Source organism: Hydra vulgaris, chromosome 15 (assembly GCF_038396675.1).
Source record: "Hydra vulgaris chromosome 15, alternate assembly HydraT2T_AEP".
In the NCBI taxonomy this organism is placed as follows: Eukaryota; Metazoa; Cnidaria; class Hydrozoa; order Anthoathecata; family Hydridae; genus Hydra; species Hydra vulgaris.
The window spans coordinates 37,104,862-37,126,518 of record NC_088934.1 but is presented as its reverse complement, the minus strand read 5'-3'; the positions used below and the strand labels follow the sequence as shown (position 1 = coordinate 37,126,518).

At 26.9% G+C, this 21,657-nt stretch overlaps 1 protein-coding gene across 1 annotated transcript; it reads right to left on the bottom strand.

The window, feature by feature from the left end:
• Positions 1–6,820: 6,820 nt before the first annotated feature.
• LOC136091560 (uncharacterized) lies at positions 6,821–16,793 on the bottom strand. Its single transcript, XM_065819244.1, has 2 exons — positions 16,619–16,793; positions 6,821–7,939 (listed from the first exon to the last, which is right to left on the bottom strand). Exons 1-2 carry the CDS (start codon positions 16,661–16,663, stop codon positions 6,953–6,955), a joined length of 1,032 nt encoding a protein of 343 aa, XP_065675316.1. The 5' UTR covers positions 16,664–16,793; the 3' UTR covers positions 6,821–6,952.
• Between the last annotated feature and the right edge of the window lie 4,864 nt (positions 16,794–21,657).

The window sequence follows — 21,657 nt, the reverse complement described above, 5'->3', positions numbered from 1 at the left end:
AATATTTTGACCAAAATAATATACTATATTCCAAACAGTTTGGCTTTAAAAAAAATATTTCAACTGAGCACGCAGTTATTCAATTTGTTAGGGAAATCTCAGAATCTGTCGAAAAAAAGCATGATACACTAGGAGTCTTTATTGATGTTTCGAAGGCTTTCGATACCGCTGACCATAAAATATTGCTTAAAAAGCTCGAATACTATGGAATCAATAACAATATGCTAAAATGGTTTCATAGTTACTTATCAAATAGAAAGCAATTTGTTACTTATAATGATGACCTTCAAAGTATATTAAAATAACTTGTGGTGTTCCACAAGACTCTATTCTAGGTCCTCTTATGTTTTTAATTTGTATTAATGATTTAAGCAAAGCAGCTAATCTTCGGAGTATTATATTTGCTGATCATACGAATTTGTTCTTATCAAACAGTAATATTAATGAACTGTTTTCTGATATGAACAAAGAACTTAAATGCGTATTTGAGTGGTTTAAATGTAACAAATTGACCTTAAACCTTAATAAAATAAAATACATTCTATTTCACCCTATATATAAAAAACGTTTTTTACCAACAACCATGCCAAAAATTCTTATTGATGAACTTGAAAAAAAAAGGAAACTTTTACTAGTTTTCTTGGCATTTATCTTGATGAGAATGTTACATGGAAACCACATATTGACTACATTTGTACAAAAGTTTCTAAAAATATAGGAGTCCTCTATAAGTCAAGAAATTATTTAAACAAAACCATTTTAATCCAACTCTATGACTCATTTATACATAGTTATATTAATTATACAAATATTGCTTGGGGAAGTACAAGCAAAAGTAAGTTGCGTACTCTTTATCATCGTCAGAAACACGCAATACGCTTAGTTTGTTTTAAAAATCCACTTACGCATTCAAAGTTTTTATTTAAAAATATAGAAAACTTAATATTTATGAAGTGAATGTATATAAAATATTATGTTTTATGTTTCAATGTAAAATCAATCCGTCATTACACATTTTTAAAGATTTTATTACCTTAAATCCAAAAAAGAAGTCCAAATAAATCCAAATACACTACGAAATGATAACTTACTCTTTTAAGCCTTTTGTCGAACAAAATTCAATCAGTTCTGTATAGCTTATCGTGCTTATGTATAGCTTATCGTGCTTATGTATAGCTTATCGTGCTTATGTATAGCTTATGTATGCTTATCGTGCATCTGATCTCTGGAACAAAATCGTTTTACCTAATTTTGATTTATCAATTAACTTCCCACTCTTTAAAAAGAAATTTAAAAAATTCATTCTTTTTAATGACAATATCTTGAAATACTTTTAAAAATAAGAAATTTATATAAACACGCTCTTTTGTTTTTTGTCATTTTTATTTGTTTATATTTATTAACGCCTTAAGTTATATTTTATTTATAGAATATAACTTAAGGCGTTAGGTATCTGATAGAAGATCTAATGATCTTGTCGCCAGAACCATAACGTTTTATGGTTCTGGCGACAAGATCATTAGATCTTCTATCAGATACCAAGTTTTTATTTAAATTAGTCTATATCACAGATTTTATTGTATTACGAAAGCATATATCTCAGATTTTGTTGTATTACGAGAACATATGTCGTGGATTTTATTGTATTACGAAAGTATATATCTCGGTTTTTATTGTACCACGAGAGCATTATTACGGATTTTATTATATTACGAAAGCATATATCTCGGATTTTATTGTATTACGAAAGAATATTTTGGGTTTTATTGTACTGCGAGAGCAAATATCACGGACTTTATTGTATTACGAAAGCATATATCTCGGATTTTATCGCACTACGAGAGCATATATCACGGATTTTATTTTATTACGACTAATTAAATGTAAAACTGAATATATATATATATATATATATATATATATATATATATATATATATATATATACTATATTTATAGCAAAATATACTTTAAATTGTCAAAAGAAAGTTTCAAATTTTTTTCAAGCTACGAGCTTATTTTTTGCCTCTACAACAGCACCTTCTGCAGTAGCAGGACTGTCTTATTAAATTTTTTCTTTATTAAGTTTCAGACAACTTTTTTTCAGACCATCCGCAGCTTATTAGCACAAATTACCTGAGCACATTAATATTATAAGTATCTCAATCATAACTTATACGCAAAAGATGTTTTCTCTCGGTGTTTTGATGTTTTATGAAATTTTAGCTTTTGTAAAATCTTTTCGTTTGTTAAAGTGTATAATATCGTTACATATGTTTGTATATAATCTCTAACAAACTTCAAAAGTATTTTGCATTTTCAAATAACCGAATAAAAAAAAAAAGCCGACAGTGGTCTCAAACCATGGCTTTCCAGTTCAGAAGCTCGGCGCGCCATCCACTCGGCCACGCTGCACAGTGTTTCGCTTCATACAAGCTAGGTGGACAAATGTCATATCAAGAAATCGACTAATTGATAATATTTTCACAATAACAGTCCTACATTAGTAATAACTTGCGGTGTTAATTATGAAAAACATTCCAGAGCAATGAGTCATAAGCAATTAAAAAGGCGTTAAAATGTAATTTCACTTTTGAAAAAAACTAATTAAAAATTTACAATGTTTGCATTAACATTTAACAAGAATTAAAGAAAGCAATCATTTTAATGCAGCAATGGATTTTACTTTTGAGGGTAAGTACTATTTAATTACATTAAACATTTTATTTAAAAGTTAAGCAATATGTGTTAAAATATGGTTTAAAAAACTGGGTTAAAATTGTAAAATACTTTTTGGTTTTTAATTTTTAAATTTATACAACTTTTTGTATCCACATGTATCCAAGCTAATTTATTAACAGTGCAAATTTTCACGACATAAATCCACAGTTTTTTGTTATTAAATTTCATTTAGATCATGTGCGCTCTTTTTCAAAAATGGAGTTATTTGAAGCATGGCGAAGACATAATCAAGAAGAAAGAAATTCTCGTTTATTGGATTTTATTTCGCAAAAATATTGTATTACTGATGTATTGATGTGACTAGAGATTCTGAGAGGTCTTTGTGGTTAAAAATTTCATGTATGGCTTCAAAATTCGCAATAAAATGGTCTGCAGCTCATATGATGATGGACCGTTTTTTAAACAAAAATAAAATTTGGTTAGAGGGGGCAAATGTAGAATATAAAGTAAGTATATACCAGCAATGTACTTTTTCATCATCTGGAGAAATTCAAGGACGACCAAAAAAGAACTTTGAAGACTCGTCCTTTTAAACCAAAAAACGAAGGGTTGAAAACTTAGTAAAATCGCAAAGTGCAACTGAGTTGACCACAGCTGCTGAAGTAGCATGCCGTGTGTTGGGGCACAGAAACCAAGCTACTTTAATCAGAAAAAGTCTTGAATCATCAGAAAAAATTAAATCAAAAGACTTTATTTGTGGTGGCAAGCAGTTAAATCATGACGAGGCATTAACTTATTACATTGACTCTAAATGTACAAGTCATTCTTATAAACAGACGAGAAAGTGGTATTTAAAGGCAGGGCATATATTATTTCCATCTTATTATAGTCTATGCAAGTCGAAAAAGTTATGCTATCCATTAGATGAACATATTTCTGTTACAGAAACACGTGCCAAAATTAGCCTACAAGCTATACTTGATAAAACTACTGAACGCCTAATTGAAGCCCAATGCGAAGTTCTTAAAAGTATTACTTTTACTACGCCATTCACACTAATTAGCAAATGGGGATGTGATGAGAGCTCCGGTCATAGCACATACAAACAGAGATTTAAAAACTCTGATGCTACTGATGAGTTTCTGTTTGTATTTTCATTTGTTCCATTGAGACTGAGTGACGATCAAAATATTATTTGGCAAAATCCACGACCTTCATCCACGCTTTATTGCCGACCAATTAAATTTATTTTCTCAAAAGAAACAAATCTTTTAACTACAACAGAAAGTAACCAAGTTTTAAAAGAAGTTTCTCAACTTGTTACAACATCTATAAGACTCAACGAATCTCAAATTACTGTTAAACACGACCTAATACTATCAATGATAGATGGAAAAGTTTGCAATGCCTTGACTGACATAAGCTCCCAACAAAAATGTTACATATGTGGTGCGACACATATTAAAATGTTGAACGGTGAGCTAAAAGACTTAGTTGTTAAAAAAGAACATTATGGTTTTGGTCTGTCTACTTTGCATGCGTGGATTCGTTCTTTTAAGTGCATGGTACACATTAGCTATCGTTTAAATATAAAAAAGTGGCAAGTTAGAAGCGATGAAGATAAATCTAGTGTCCAAAAACGTTCAGAAGATATCAAATAAAAATTTAAAAAGCATATGGGCCTTATTGTAGATAAACCAAAACCTGGCTATGGGAATACAAATGATGGAAACACAGCTTGCAGGTTTTTTATGAAGCCGGAGTTGAGTGGCGAGATTATGGGTTTAGACATCAATCTCATTAAAAATTTCAGTATTTTATTAAGAACACTTTCCTCTGGCTATGATATTAACTATTATGAATTTGAAAAGCTTTATTCTGAAACCAAAACTCTTTATATTAATCTGAATCCGTGGTACCATATGTCTGTTCCTGTGCACAAAATACTTGTAAATAGCACGGAAGTTATAAAAACATGCCTTCTTCCAATAGGACAACTGTCAGAAGAGTCTCAAGAAGCCCGCAATAAAGATTTTCGTCGATTCCGCGAACACCATACAAGAAAAATTTACGTATTTGCACAAATATAGATTTGCTCAATATGCTTTTGGTAACATCAGATCCTGTCATCAACTCACACAGAGAATTTTCAAGTAAGAAAGCTGGTAAACTACCGTTGGAAGTTTTAAATTTAATTATCCCACCTATAATACCACAACAAATTGTTGAAAATAGAATTATGTGTGACGATGAAGATTATTTAGAGTCCGATTCATCGGGTAGTAAAAATAACAATGATTCATCCAATAATAATTAATTATTAATAAAATATTTTTTTTATTTTACGTAGTGAAGTGAGTATATTTTTATATTTTGTATATTTGTAGTGAGTATATTTTTATTTTAGGCAAAATTTTATTACATTATTAATGTGTTGAAATTTAGTATTTATTTTTATTACTTAATTATCTTTTTCAAAACAAAAACATTTAAAAACTTAAAACTAATTAAAATATCGCCTTTTTTTTACAATAAAATTAAAAAAAAAAATACTTTTTATAGTAAAATTGACTTTAAGCTTAAACGCGCGGGGTGTTTGCCCCCTTGCTTCCCCCAGGCTACCCTACTGCATAACTAATCAATGAAACACCAAAATATTGTTAACTACATTCTTAGGAGTGAAATTACAAAACAAAATATTTTTGTCCACCTAGCTTGAATGAAGCGATACACTGTGCGCTGCCACGTTGATGAGGCAAAATTTTTAAAACTATATAAAATTTTTTTTAACGGAAATAAATGCTTTAGATCAAAATTAAGGAGAGCTTGACGCAATGCAATTTTCAAGTGAAAATCAAACTGTAAAACTTGATAAATGTTTCAGTATGTTTTAACATTACTTAATTGAAGTTTACGTACATTAGATATTTTCGTACACTTTCACGTTTTCTTATACAACAACGTGTACTGCGACGCTTTCCCGCCACCATCTCGGTTGCAATGGCTGCCAAGGGTTCCGTGTCAAACGCGCTCGAAGAGGCACTAACACTTTTAAGTTCGGCAATAATATATAAAAAATTCTAATCGATTTACTAATTAAGCGCTGTCTTCAGAATCGGGAGGTGTAAGATTTGATCAATGCATCAATGCTTAAAAAACTTATTGATTGTTAATTAAAAAAAAAAAAATCGTAATGTAAAAAAAAATATGTTAAAAACACAGACCAGATAATCGGTTTAAAATTAATTTATCTCAAATCGGTAGAAAATAAAAATCTATAAAATAGGTCGAAACATAAATCGGTCGAAAACGAAAACGTCATAAATCGGTTGAACATAAAAAAGACTACAATCGATTGAAAATAATTCAGGCCTCAGTAGGTTATCTGAAAATTAGTTCCACTTTTTAGTAGATGTTCTTTTTGTAAAACAACTTAGTAGGTCGAGATTTTTGTAGGTTTAATTATCTGACACGGTTCATGCATTCTTGACCTGGTTTCGTTATCTTGCTTCTACTGATATAATTGACACATTTCCACTAATACACATAAAAGAGCTCAAAAAGTGCACACGAAAAAAAAGTCTTACAATCTGTAATCATCAGCAATTTCATGAAAAAAAAATTTGTAACGGTATCTAAGCGACGACATAAACAAAAAGCGAATTGTTTGAAAAAAATAAATAAAAATAAAATATTTTAAATGTACTTTTTTAAAAGTCCTATATTTTAGGCACTTTAAAATTATTTTTTCATTAGCAAAAGATAGCTGCAAACCTAAAATTGAAAAATCCCTGAAAAAAAATTGAAACTTTTAACAAACTCTAACACTGTAACAATAAAGTAGTACTTTTAACTCGCGCAAGCGAGTTATTTTTTAAACAAAAGAATTGAGCTAGATTATGGGTTCTACATGGTTGAAGGATAACCCAACCTAAAATAACACGTGGATAAGATGGACCAGAGACTCTTATATACATTACCACCTTAAATTGTTTCATAACGCCTTTTTCATTTTCGTTAAATGTCTAGTTTTAAAGCAATTCTGCCCCACTGTGAGTCGCATAATTTCGATCAGTGTAATAATACGGCGTGCGGAATGATATGGTGGGCAAAATATTACAGTGTGAGGTTTGTCCAATTTAACTCTAACATATTGTAAAAAAAAAAAAGAAAAAAAATCAATCTATTTTAATTTACAAATAATTTTTTTTGTAATTAACCCAATAAAACACTTATTGGGTAAATTAAACAAGACTGTGCAAAAAGTTTCTTTACATAGCAGATGTTGATCTGTTATCAGATGAAACTTCTTGGATTGGTCTTGCCATTTGATTAAAGTTTGAAAGTAATAAACTGATTCTTGAACCAATTATTTTTGAAATTTTTCTGTTTCTTAAAGCATAAACCAATGCATTAATCCAGGAACTAGCTTCTCTAACGACTACGGTCCACAAAAGTACCTGAATAACTGCTGGAATTTGAAAAATATCATTTTTTGAGTAAACAAACGACAGATAGTACTGCGTTATCAAGCACGGAGCGTAAAAAATTACATGTGTAAGTGATATTATTACTACGGTTTTTGTGATGTAGTTTTTAATTTTAATATTTTTTTGAACTCGGATAGAATTTGTTTTCCATTTTCTTTTAGTTTGAATAAGCATTAAAAGGTTAATAATAACAATCATAGAAAGTAAAGCCAGCGTAAAACAACCAGTCCCAATAAAAATTATAAAATGCAAATGCATGCTTAACGTAATATACACAACACTATACAAGACAGCCATAGTAAATGTAAAACTCATAACAAATAAAAGGTATCTGAATAAATAGGAGTCTTTAATTATAACTCCACAAATCTTGTTGTTGTAAAATACAGTTAGATAACGCTCACAAGAAATTAATATAAAAATTGTGCCAGATAAACCTAACAACCAAACTCGAAAAAATGTTATAATCGATATCTCGAAACAACCTAAACTATCAATCAGCTTTAGTAATATAATTTGAGATGGGGAAACTATCAGAGCATTCAATATATCGGAAATGGATAATATAAAAACAAGCTTTTCGTTACGAGTGAACTTTTTATTTTTATTTGTAATATGTAAACCCAAAATCAAGAAACCATTCGTGACTAATGTAAATAGGGCGTTAATAATATAGCACGAAATTAAAAAGCTGCTGTTAATATATTCCACGGAATCTTTATAGTGATATCGACATATTGCATTTTTGTTATTCAACATGCTTCTTTTCTATAAAAATAAAAAGTTGCTTTTAAAGATAAACATATAATATATTTTGAAATAATTATTAAATATTTTTTTTATTTTTTTTTATTTCAAATATATATATAAATAAAATAATAAAATTACAACTTTTACTTTACACAAAGAATACATATAAAACAGACAGGGGCTCAAGGAAGATACGGATGACTGGTGTCACCACAATCTTTTCATTGAAAAATACTACGTGAAGAATAGAAACTCATATCTGCATACATACTCATATATACATATACACATAAACACACACATTTACAAACATACTTACATATATGTCAGAAATTAAGGAAATGCAACTTTATTTGTTGTTTAAAAGAGAAAGTGCTTTTCAAATTTTTTATATTGTTATTTTTTAATTGATTCCATAATGACAGGCCTTGGCTTATAATTGAGAATTTTGACCCTTGCGATTTTACTCTGCTCAAGTGATAGTTATGGTTGGTATTTGACCGAAGATTGTATTTTTGTGAAAACGCTGATGTAAAAATATCAGAAAATACTTTTGGCAGCAAGTTATTCTTATATTTATGCTTAAATATTAATATTTGAAGCGAATTAAGTTTTGATATATTTAATACATTTTATATTTCATTACAGGGGAAGGGTTTTCTAATTTCTTTAAATAGTTAATTGCTATACATGCGTGGTTTTATAGGCTCTGTAATCTTATTAATTTAGTTTTGTGTGTGTTAGCCCGAATCATATTAGCGTAAGAGAGATGACAATGAACAAGATTGAAGTAAAGCATTTTGCGTGGTTTATAATCAAGAAAGGCTCTTATATAATACACTTATAGCAGAATGGGGCTTATATAATACAAAATCTCTTATATAATACACTTATGGCAGAATATATTTTTGCTTCAATGAGGCTAATATGTTTTTTCCACGATAGGCTCTCATCAAAAATTACTCCCAAAAACCTTGTATGATTTACTAGATTTATTTGATTTTTATTGATTGACAGTTTTGGCAACTTTAACGGAAGATTAGTTGATTGAATTAAATATTAAAAATATAAAGTCTAGTTAAATTGAATCGTACAGCAATTTTTATTTATCAACAGTTTTACAATAAACTGAATGCTATTGCAATAGCCATTGTTGCAGTTAATTGCAATACTTGTAATATTTGGAAGACTATTTAAACTAAATATACTCAATTACTTTAACAAGTAATTTTTTTTTTATTTTTTATCTTAAAATTGTTTGTTTTTTTTTAATTTAATTTTTTATTCAATACTTTTTCTCGAAGCCATTTTTCTTTTGTACATTTTTAGATTTGAAGTTATTATATATTTATTTTTTTATTTTTTGTTTAGGGGAGATGGAGGCACCTTGATCCTTTTCAGGGTTTATGGTTGATTACTTGAAAACCATTGCAGACAACACTACTATTTTCAATATTTTAAAAAGAATATTTATTTCTTTATTCAAATCAACAAGCTAATTTATGACTATAATTTAAACTTATGACGTCACGCAGATATAATTATAAATAGATGATGTAGCGCAAAAAAATCAAGCTGCCCCACAGATCAAGGTGCCCCCATCTCCCGTACTTATTAGAAAAATATTTCAAAAAAAGTTAAGCGGCATTAGAGAACCATTATGTTATATAAAATAACTGTTTGTAATGCAAAAATACGGTTCAAATTTCGGGACATTTTCATACGGACGATAAAACATGTTTTATTTAAAATGAATTTGTATTATCAATGGCTTCGAGAAAAAGGTGCATAAAACGACAACAAAACAGTACTGTGAGGTTGTTTTGTCAATATAAAAAGCTTGCATTAATATAAAAAAACACTGATATTGCGTTTTATTGATATTTTATTGATGTTTTATTGATATTTGACAGTTTATAACATTAAAAACATAAAACGCGTTTAAAATAAATTGTGTTTTACAGTCAGTGTGAACGGGGTATTAGCAATAAGACAACTATGTCTTTTGATGTTAAGGCTGTTATAATTTCATACTATTAGATACTATAGTTCTTAATTTTTTTCCGGCGATTTAAATCTTTATTTATAGATTTTGTTATTGCAACAATCATTAATCGGCGAAATACAAAAAAAAAAAGTCAATTTGTAAGCACTCCCTGTATTCATTTTTGCATTTACTTGGAGTAGTCTCTATTGCAGGTACTTTTAGTTCTAGTTCGGGTAGTTCCTAGCAACTTTTCATGTAGAGATAACTATAAATGGTATTTTTTGATGATAATTAAAACTTCAAATCACAACAAAATTGACTTTAGTTTGTCTGTGTAGTTTCATATTTAAAACGTCTCATATGTTATAGCTGAAATCTAATCTAATTGCTTGAATATATATATATTTTTTTAACTATAAATGAATTGCTATTTATTTTACTTTTATACAAAATTTATATATATATATATATATATATATATATATATATATATATATATATATATATATATATATATAATATCTAAATAAATTAAAAAGCACGCATTAACAAGAGCCGTAATGTATACATATACTTTGCAACTTATTTTATTGAAAAATATAAAAATAAAATATATAATAATTTGTGGCTGGTTAAGAAAAAGTTTTAAAACAATATTCATGTAAAAAGTAATATTTAAGTAAAGAACGAAAAATTAAAAATAAAAGAGTACTTTATTTACAAAAACCATAATATAAATGTATAACAACTCATTGATAGGTAATATATAACAATTCATTGATAGGTAATATATATATATATATATATATATATATATATATATATATATATATATATATATATATATATATTACCTATAATATAATTTTTCGTTCTTTACTTAAATATAACTTTATTACAAACTGTTATATATTTTACTTTTATATTTTTTAATAAATAAGGTTTCAATAAAGTTGTATAGTATAGGTATATATTATCACTTTTGTAAGAATGTCTTATTACTCTTAACATAAGTATTGTTCTTGTTCGCTTGATTATTACTCCTAACATGAATATTGTTCTTGAATTGTTTCTTAAATTTATTGTTATTTATTTTATATTTATAGTTTTCAATAAATAATTTGTAAAGAATAAATATATTATGCGGTTATTGTATAACCGCATGAATATAGTATACGGTTATTGTAAATGGGGATTGGTTATAAGTCAAAATAATGTCTTCTACTTGCCCCCCTCCCCCCAGTGTTTTTGTTTATATACTTTTGAATTGTAAATGTTAAAAAAAATTATAATAAAGGTCTCTCTACTTTATAGAAGAGAAAATAAGGAAAACTCAGTTTCATATAAGAGGCCGAATTTTCGTAATTTTCTCTTTTTTTTGTAAGCAAGACTGATTTTGTGCATTTTGAAAATAGATGATTTGCTTATTTCAAATTCTTTTGTATATAAGAATTTGGAATTTTTCAAACTTCCCGCTTTTTTAAAATTGAAAGCCTTTTAAACAAAAAAGACTTTTTTGAAAGTTTTCAAATACTATACTTTTCATATAAGCAGTCTTTATACATACATACATACATACATACATACATACATACATACATACATACATACATACATACATACATACATACATACATACATACATACATACATACATACATACATACATACATACATACATACATACATACATACATACATACATACATACATACATACATACATACATACATACATACATGCTTTTTATATGAAACTTTTTTAATAAAAATAATTGTAAAAAATAGTTAATATATATATATATATATATATATATATATATATATATATATATATATATATATATATATATATAAGAAATAAATAAAAAGATAAAAAAGAATAGATGCACGTGTTTGTATGCATATATGCATGAATGCTACTTTTTTAGGTAAACCATCTTTTGGCAGTGGTTTGGGGTTTTTGTCGGCGGTAGCGTAAACGCATAACAATTGGTAACTTGGTTTTACACACAATGGCACCATCGTTTGGCTCTTTAGTTTCTTCTGAATATCCTTTTGGACAACCTGGAAAGTGTATTTGAAAATACGTCAGTCCAAAAATATTTTTATAATTTTCGACAAATAAAATTATAGCGATTCTATTCGACAAATAGGATTCAGTAGTATTTGTTTAGAAAATTATGGACATTATTGTTTGCATGAGTTAGCGGTTCGGAAGTCTGATTGATGCTTGATTAGATGCAAGTAAACACCATTATTAAAAGATAATTTAAAAAAAGCTCCTAATTTTTTTAACAGCGGTTCTCTGTGAAAGACCTCTGTAAAAGGCCAAATAAGACCCGATGGTGTTCTTTGAGTATCCGCATTCCTTATGTTTTAACGACATCTTCACTTTTAATTTTTTCTTTCATATATTTCTCTGTATCTTAAATATTGTAATAAAGAACAAAAAAGAAGAAATAATAGTACCAATAATACAACGATGATTTTTTTTTTTTTTTTGAAATAATTGCTTTATTATTATTGCATTGTAAAACGGTTCTTGGTGACAGGATCTTAAAATTTTCTTCGAATTTCTATTTTCTTATATATTATTTACAACAGCATTTCAACATAAAATATGGTTATAAAAACAAAAACAAAAAACAAAATGCAAAAAAGCAGCCGTTAATGTATTTAACTGTCCGAATTTGTTTTAAAAACAATTTAAGGACTTTAAATAAACAGGAGGTTCATTTAAAAAGTATTCCAGTTTTTAACTTTTCTGTCGTTAATGAAGTTATTTTATGACGAACACTTAAATTTTTATTTTCAATTTTCTAATAACTTGTCCAAAAATTTATACTTATTAAACATCTAGAGACCTAGATGTTGTTTTTAATTAATTTTAGTGTTTTAAAAGTTTAATAACTTAGAAGTTTAATAACTTAATAATAAAAAAATAAATATAAATAATTTAAATTTTACATCAATGGAATATAAGTAATAAATTTAAAGAAACATAAATTTATTTCATTTAATAAATAGCAATTGGTATTGTTGCTTTGTTTTAACGGATGTTTATTTGACACATGTGTGCATCCCAGTGGGCACAAGACGTATTTAAGATATCTATAAAACGTTTCAATGCGGTTCGTAAAATCTTTCTAATGTTTCATAAACAACTAACATTTTAAAACTTATAAATGGAGAGTTAAAATTAACAAATGACAAAACTGACGTATTGTAGAAAGAAGCAAATAATTCAAAAGAAAAGTACAATTTGATAGAAATAGGAAATAGAAAATTAAAAGCCGGTTTTAAAATAATACTTAAACAAACAAAAATTTCAGAAAATGTTAATAAAGATATCAAAGAAAGTTTAACGGTCACGCAAGATGTTGAAAAAAAAAAAGTAAACTAGAAAAAAAAGTATTGGTGACGTAGAAAACATTAAAGTTAAGGCTGCGTGAGGACAGATTTTTTTTAATTAGGTGCTCTAAGAACTACTAACGGTCTTATCACAGAGCACCGCGGAATGACATTGAACAATAAAATTTACGCTTCCTTACTTACTAATGTTGCATAAAAACTGGAACCGGCTTCAAACCACTATCTTTCAGTTTTGAGGCCAGAACTCTAACCACTAGACAATAGCTGCCATAATAGACTTAAAAGAAAAAATCTTCGGATTGATGGAATGACCAAAAATGAACTTGAAAATTGGGAAAGTTACTGAAAATGTTTATTTGAAAACAAACTTTCTCAAGTAATATGAATATAAAAAGAGCTCACAGAACGAGAAAAAAAAGTTGAAAAAATTTCTCTATTATATTGAAAAAGCGAAAACTTTGCAGGCTGCAAATAAACTTAAAATTTACATCTATGAGGATTATTCAAAACAAATAAGAAATACGAAACCGATTACCGGACAAAATGAAATTACGCAAAAAGTATGGTACAAAAGCCTAACCCTAATCCTGAAATAAAACGTAAATCGTAGAACAAAGAACGTAGAACAAAGATTGTAGAACGAAGATCGTAAAACAAAAACGTAGAGTAAAGATTGTAAAATAAGAAAGATAGGACTGAAACGGAACGAAGATCTACGTTCTACGTTCTACAACCTTTCTATTTATGGTTATATAAGCTTAATATTTTTTTTGCTTTTTGTCTAGATAGAGATATCAACTGTTTTAGACGAACCGTTTTAAATTTAGTAGATTTAGTCTCTATTCTACCTATAATAGTGTTGCAATAAAAACATTATTAAAGATTTTATTAAACATGTATGTACTTCAAGTGCACTGATAATATTCAATACCAACCATAGTGCACAAAGGAAACACAATCGAACTATTATAAATATAGTATGACCATGTAAAGCATAAATATGGCACATTGACATGTAATAAACACAATTTAACAATAAAAGTTGTCAGATTTAATTGTAAAAGTACATAAATAAGCACTACAGCAGAACTTTAAAAAAATTTAAGTTCAGTATGTTTTTAATACAAAAAAATGTTTGTAAAGGTACTACTGTCTATGGTACTAACGAAATTGGTATTGTTACCATTCCCTAAAGTCTATATTAAATTCTAAAACATCTCTACGTTCAAGCGTTAGTTGATTTGTACATCCTATTATTTGAGAGTAGTTGAACATTGATTAATTGTCAACATGAGGAAAAACGAGATAAAACCCCGTATTTTACAGGATGCAGAAATGTTCTAAAACATTCCAAAATATTTACTGCAAAAGGTAATGTCACAGCAAAATTAAAATGTTATCAACTATATGTATATATTATCAACTATATAATCAAAATGTTATCAACTATATAACTTAGTCATACTTAATAGAAAAAAAGTTTCACTGGTTTATCAGCTATCCATGTCACTTTGTGGACATCCAAATGTATTAGCTCAAACATGAACCTTGATGAGTTTTATTTATAAAGACTCACTTCCCTTAATACTCCCGTTAAAAAGACTCACTCCTCTTTCCTCCCACAGAAGAAAATCCCCTTTGTTCCCGCCGGAAAACCAAAAGTAAATTAAGTTTATTCGAAATTGTGTGTGTGTGTGTGTATATATATATATATATATATATATATATATATATATATATATATGATATATAATATATAATATATTCTTGTTGGTATACAATGAAATTAAGAAAATTAACTAAATTTAAAAATAATTTTCAATTTAAAAAACATTTATAATAATAGCCAATATTTGGCAGACAATATTTATTTATTATATATATATATATATATATATATATATATATATATATATATATATATATATATATATATAATAAATAAACAAATAAACTTTTTATACTTTATTAGATGGTATGAAGAACAACAATATTGTCTGCCAAATATTGGCTATCATTATAAATGTTTTTTAAATTGACTGAAAATTATTTTTAAACTTAATTAGTTTATGATGTCATTTTATACCAACAAGAGTATTTAATGCACGCAACTTATGATAGCCACACTCAAATTTTAGAATGACTTAGATGTGGGCCGTATGGTATTTTTAATACTTAAGTGGATTAAGTATATTAGCCACACGTGGCCCACATTTATACTATCACATTAATCTAGTGTGTCTATCATTTAATGACACACGGAACAATATCAACATTTCTCGTTTGTATCTGTGGATTTTCTTTGTCAGTGATGTTAGTTTATGATTTAAAAAACAAACACCTGATCAAGGTTTAACTTCTAATATTAAAAGTACAGGGTAAGCAACTTTATTGTCACTATAATTAGTAACCGAAATTCAAGATGTTAGTTTTTGACTTTGAAAAATCAATTATAAAGCTATATAAATTAACTAGTACACTTTATATCTTTTATATATATTTTTTATAAAATGTATATAAATTTCCCACTCAGTTCACATTTCTAACTTTTTATGCTATTTTATCTGTGGTTTACTAATGTTAGTTGTATTCATAGCTAAATTTTATGCATATTTAAAGCAATATATTTTGGTAAGTTTTTACTAATCCGTTTTTCTAAGAGAGCGGGAAAGGAGAGGAAATAATAAAAAAAAAATCACGTGAACATTTGTAGTATAAGTTTTAATTTGCCCAAAAGAAAACTACCCCTACTCACATGATTATTTTTTCTTTCCCTATCCCATTCCGTAATAAACGCAGATGAATGGAAACTGACTTTTAAAGGAAATTTGAGCAAATATTAATGTTTAGGCTTGCTGGGTAAATAATTTAACTGATATACAAAATTAAATAAACAAACAAATAAAAAATCAAAAAATACTACTTGATCTCACAGCATCAAATGCACTAAATTTTATTGGATACCCTTACTTTGTAAGACTGCAAATTTTTTCAATCGCTGATTACACATACATTTATCATAAAACATACATTCAAGCGTACTGAGTCGTAATATCATTTAAATATATAATGATTTAGAGACAAAACAATTAAAACAACCGAACAAATATATGAAAAATAAAACAACAACAAATAATCAATAAATATGTATAAAAAATAACGCAAATTAAGCTATATATACAGATAAAAAATTAATAATTTGTAATTCTTAATATAATAAAGTCTAATTTCCGTTTTAACCTGATGAAGTTAAAACGGAAAATGAAAATAATGTGTAACTCGTTGCAAATTAAAAACTAAAATTATATTTCTAATTTAATAGTAACTGTATCTTACAACTTGCAATAGGCTGTCATCCTTGACAAATTGACTGTTATGCATCGCATTTTAAAAAAAACATTGAACATGTGCTAAGATTTGCTAAATTAGTCAATAATTTAGCTTTTAATGTTTGTATAGAAAAATGCTTAAATCAAAGTAAACTAAAATATATAAACTAAAAATATAATCTTCATAAGCAAATCAGTTATGAAAAACAACAAATTTCCATGTTTATATTTAGTTTATATTGTTGAATGAGTTTAAATATAGAAATGACGCATTGCAATGCAGGGGTGGCGCTACAGGTGGAACTACAAGGTTGTAACACTCTAAATATTTTTTTACTTAACTTTATTCAACAAAGCTTATATTATGAGATTAAAAAACAAGATATGTAAACTTATCCTATTGCTTAGTCCCACTTTAATGAAATCAAATTTTTTATGATAACATCATTTATCATAGTTAACATTTAGTTTTTATATAATTTATATCCATTCTATATGCATATTTTTTTAATTTTTTTTTCACTTGGTTACATACTGCACTTAGTTTATTTGCATTATATAATTCTTAGTTTGCTGTCGTACTAATATAATTTAACTATAAATAAGTTATGTAAATATATTTACATATTTATAATATATTATAAACATTTCATGTATATATGTTTATATACACATTTTTTTATGTGTATATGTAGTTTTAAATACATTTCAAAAATGGATTAAAGCTTTTTATTTTTAATATATTTTTTATTAAATTTTGATTTTAAATAAGAAAAATATATATTTTACTTTTTGAAATTCGAAACTTTTACGATCTTAAGTAATTTTGATTAATTTCATGAACTTTTGTTTAAAAAAACACATTTCAATGGGGTCTTAATAATAATGTTTCAATTTAAAAACATGCAAAATTTATTCAGTTGTATTTTATCACACTTTTGATATTTCAAATTAAAAATATTTGACGTGATCTTTTTAACAACCTCAGACCCGGTCCCAGCTATTTTTATCTCTATTTGTGTTAAATATTATTCTATTGCTATTATTTTTTTTTTTTCCATTTCTATATTTCATATTCGGTATAAAATTCGTTTTACAGGTAAATATTACTTTTTTTATAAACGTATGATTACTAATATTTTTTAATAGTATAAAGAAGGCGGAGACCCTTAAAAAACCAATTGGTCTTGTCATTTCTAAAAAGAACGTTAAGTAAAAATAAATAAGTTAAAAACATATAAAGGTTTGATAAAATAAACAGTGGTCAAATATATAAAATGGTAAAACAAATTTTTTATTATAAAATAAAGACAGCAATTAAAAGAAAATATTCTAAAATATAGAAAAATGTCATCAATTGTAAAAATGGTTTCTTTTAGTCTTCTTTCTAAGGAAAAACTCCATTCATAAGTAAAATCAAAATTTTTTAAAGTTTTGTTCATAAAAAATTGGTTGTTTGTCGGTAGCAAAAGTTAAATTTTCGATTAACTTAAACGTTTTTTGAAGTTCTATTATTGTTTTGGCAAGTTTGAAATAATATTATATTATTAGTTTTACCTCGAGATATTTTTTTTCTTTTTGAAATCGCGATGTTCGGTTAATACATATTTATGTTATGAAATCCTAAAAACGGCATCAAAACAATTATTCACTTTGAAAATTCTCAAATTGTACCGAAATATTTTTATATCATCGAAATTTTTTATATCATCAAAATAAAACCGAAAATTTTTTTTATTTTTCACGGTCTATAAATTGTGTCGAAATATTTTTATGTTTTCGAAATTGCAAAAACTGTATCGAAACGATTTTTTACTTTCCAAATTCTGAAAATTGCTTTAAAAGATTTTATTACGTAAAAGATTTTATTACGTAAGTTCTACTAAACTGCGTCTGAATTTTTTTTATTAATGTTATTCAAAAAACAGTGCTGGATTTATTATACGGCTTTTTAGACTAATACCCGGGGCCCCGAATAATAGGGACCCACATATAATAGGAAAAACAGTTTAGGAATGGAGATATTTTACCTGTTTGAACAAAAAATAGATAACTATATTTTAAATAGTCATTTGTTGTTGGTTCATTTCCGCTGTTGATAATAAAGTGTCAATAATTTCACTCTATTAATAATAACAAGTTCTGTTATTGATAATAAAGTGATAAAAGATTTGACTCCACTAATATATCTATGTTGAGATTAACCAAATAATGTCACATATCTGGCTCCACATTTTTTCTTGTGGTACTAGTTATATAATATGATTTTGGATTTTTTTTTTTTTTTTTTTAATCTTTAGTTATTAAGGCGATCCAATAAGACCTTGTTGGCATTTGTATTAGCATAATAAGCATTTGCCCCAAAAGTTAAAACCTCCTTCTTTGCCAATGTTTGTCTTTACCTTCTTTATCAATGCTTATTTAGATGTTCAGTGATAACTTTCTGTGCTGCAAAGTGAGCATCTTTGATTCAGCAAGAAATTATCACAGAGACAGTCCTATTAGCGGCCACTAAATTGATATTTGTAAGAAAAAGTTTAAGTAATTGATCAAAATTGTTAAAGACATTCAATAATTAGTAATAAAAGTTCACTAAATGCTTATATCAATGTATACTTTTACGAAGCGCAAAAACATTTAAAAATATGTTTTTCCGGCTTGGTTGCGAGTTACTAACCTTATTTTTAAAATTAGAAAGATTCGTCAAATTTAATTATTAATTTGAACAAATAAAATAGTATCAACGTATAAAAATTTTTTAATGCATGAGTAGACTTATGTGTAGTATGGAGGATAAGACAATAAACATTAAAAAAAAAAGGTAGAAATGTCTATCTTACATTTTAAGGTAGAAAATTTATTGTAAATCATTGTTTTTGATTTAATTTTTCAATTTAGTCCTCTGACTACATTGAAACTAGTTAAATATTTTTACTAAATATTTTTACTTTTTAAATTGAATAAATAGTTTCACATAATACATAAAGATCGCAAAACTTAACACACCTCAACTATTAAAGAATTCCTAACTTATAGAGCTGCAAATTAATAATAAATAATGGTAATAATAAGTTTTAAAATCTAGTAAGTCGGAAAAAAGTTTAAAAATAAGCAGTCGAAAAGGAAAATATATATATATATATATATATATCGAAATTTTAACACAAATGGTTAATTATTTATGAAAACCTGAATATGATATAGTTGTTTTACTATTGATAAATAAGAAGGTTGAAGATTAAAGATGAATACAAATAAACAAATGCAGATTCTGTTGAAAAAAAGCAAATAAATTATTAAAAATTATTTAATGCTGAAAAGAAAACTGTTATCAATTCAAAAATGTTTTAAGTTTGTAAAAGTTGGATAAACAATAAGTTATGTTTATTTTGTAACTATAATTTCATAAGCCCAACTTTGATTGGCTTCTCATGGGTTAATGCCAGCATTAGAGTTACATAATGGCGTCATTTTAACATATAAGTGTTTGCTAATTAGATTAACGTTGATGCATAGCATGTTTTGTTAGGTAGGCGTTACGTTCGCTGTAGGTTTAAAATCCTCAACTTTTACTGAGAACTTTTTTTACAGAGAACACACACGGTTCCCAAAAACCGGAAAGTAAGGGTTAGTGTTGTAATTTTGCCGCTGTTTAAACTTCTCCACTAACTATGCAAATGCACTTGTAAAAAACGAATCACAATAAGATTTTTGGGTGTGAAAACTAGGATAAAACAACATAACTTGGAATACTTTTTGTTGTTCCGGATGAATAATATATTCTATCTATTTATTTTTAAACCAACCACAGACTGCAAATGGGTTATTAGGAGGCTTAAGTTATTAGGATAACTGACTTGTTATAAAAAGTGTCATCGAATTCCGTTCACCTTTAGATGTACCGAAATTTATTTGAATCTATTCAGGAACAAACCATCAAACGCTTCAGCAGTACAAACACCGTTTTAGAAAGTATAATAGTAAGAATTATAAAAATAATATCTCATTAATTTCTGAAAGTCATATCTCAAAATTCTCAACGTTTTGAGCTCATTGAAAATTTTGCAAATTAAATTTGTTAAGCAAAAATCGAAAATACCATAAAAACGATTTTTACGCGCGATCATTGTCACAGACATTTATTATCTGTTGAACTAAAGTTATAATACAAGTATGCGCAAATTTGTCGGAAACCATTTTCGGATACATTTTAACGCTGTTTAATTTCAACTCTGAAAATTAGACCACCTGAAAAGCTCCTACATCAATAATATTTAAGAATTACTAATCTGATGTAAACACCAGTAAAATTTAATAATAAAAATAAAAACAGTGATAATAGCAATCGTAAGAACAACTATTATATTTTTACTAGCCGTTATAAAAATAAATATTAAGAGGAGTAATACAAAAAGTATATAACCAAGGCCGGCGCATTTGATCTTTCTAGACAAGTCAGTTGACAAATGTAGATCAGTCAATCGGCAAAAAACGACGACATTTTTTTTGGTCGGCAAAAATTGTAATGGCACCCCCTCCCACGTGACACATACTCACGCCGGCCCTGTATATAACTATAATAATATAGTTAATATTAATAATAATTGTAATAACAATAGCATTAATAATAAATAATGATAGTATAATGAATACTAAATTCTTGTAAGTCGGAAAAAAGCTTAAAAATAAACAGTAGAAAAGGTTTTTTAAAAACGATTGAAAAGTAATTTAAAAAAATCTTCTTGAATACAAATAAACAAAAAGGATAAAAGAAAATTCAATGTAATTAATGAGAGTTGCTGATTTTCAGATTTGAGATTTTTTGGCGTGTATTTTTTGCTCACATGTATGTCATTTGCTTTATAGTTTTAAGTTAATAATTTCACGCAACGTACGTATTAAAAACTTGATATAGCTGTAATTCTAGCTTTTTTTTCTATATTTAGAAAGATCTAAGTTAAGTAAAAAAACACGAAATAATTCCTCTTAGATTTTAGCAGCATTACAAAGAGTTTAAATTGCTGTTTGAACAAAACTGTCGTATTC

Bases quoted from the DNA above. Each gene is read 5' to 3' on its own strand.
- LOC136091560 (XM_065819244.1), bottom strand. From the start codon at position 16,663: ATGCATAACAGTCAATTTGTCAAGGATGACAGCCTATTGCAAGTT. The intron at 7,940-16,618 runs GTAAGATACAGT...TTATTTTTATAG, and splicing joins ATGACAGCCTATTGCAAGTT to AAAAGAAGCATGTTGAATAA.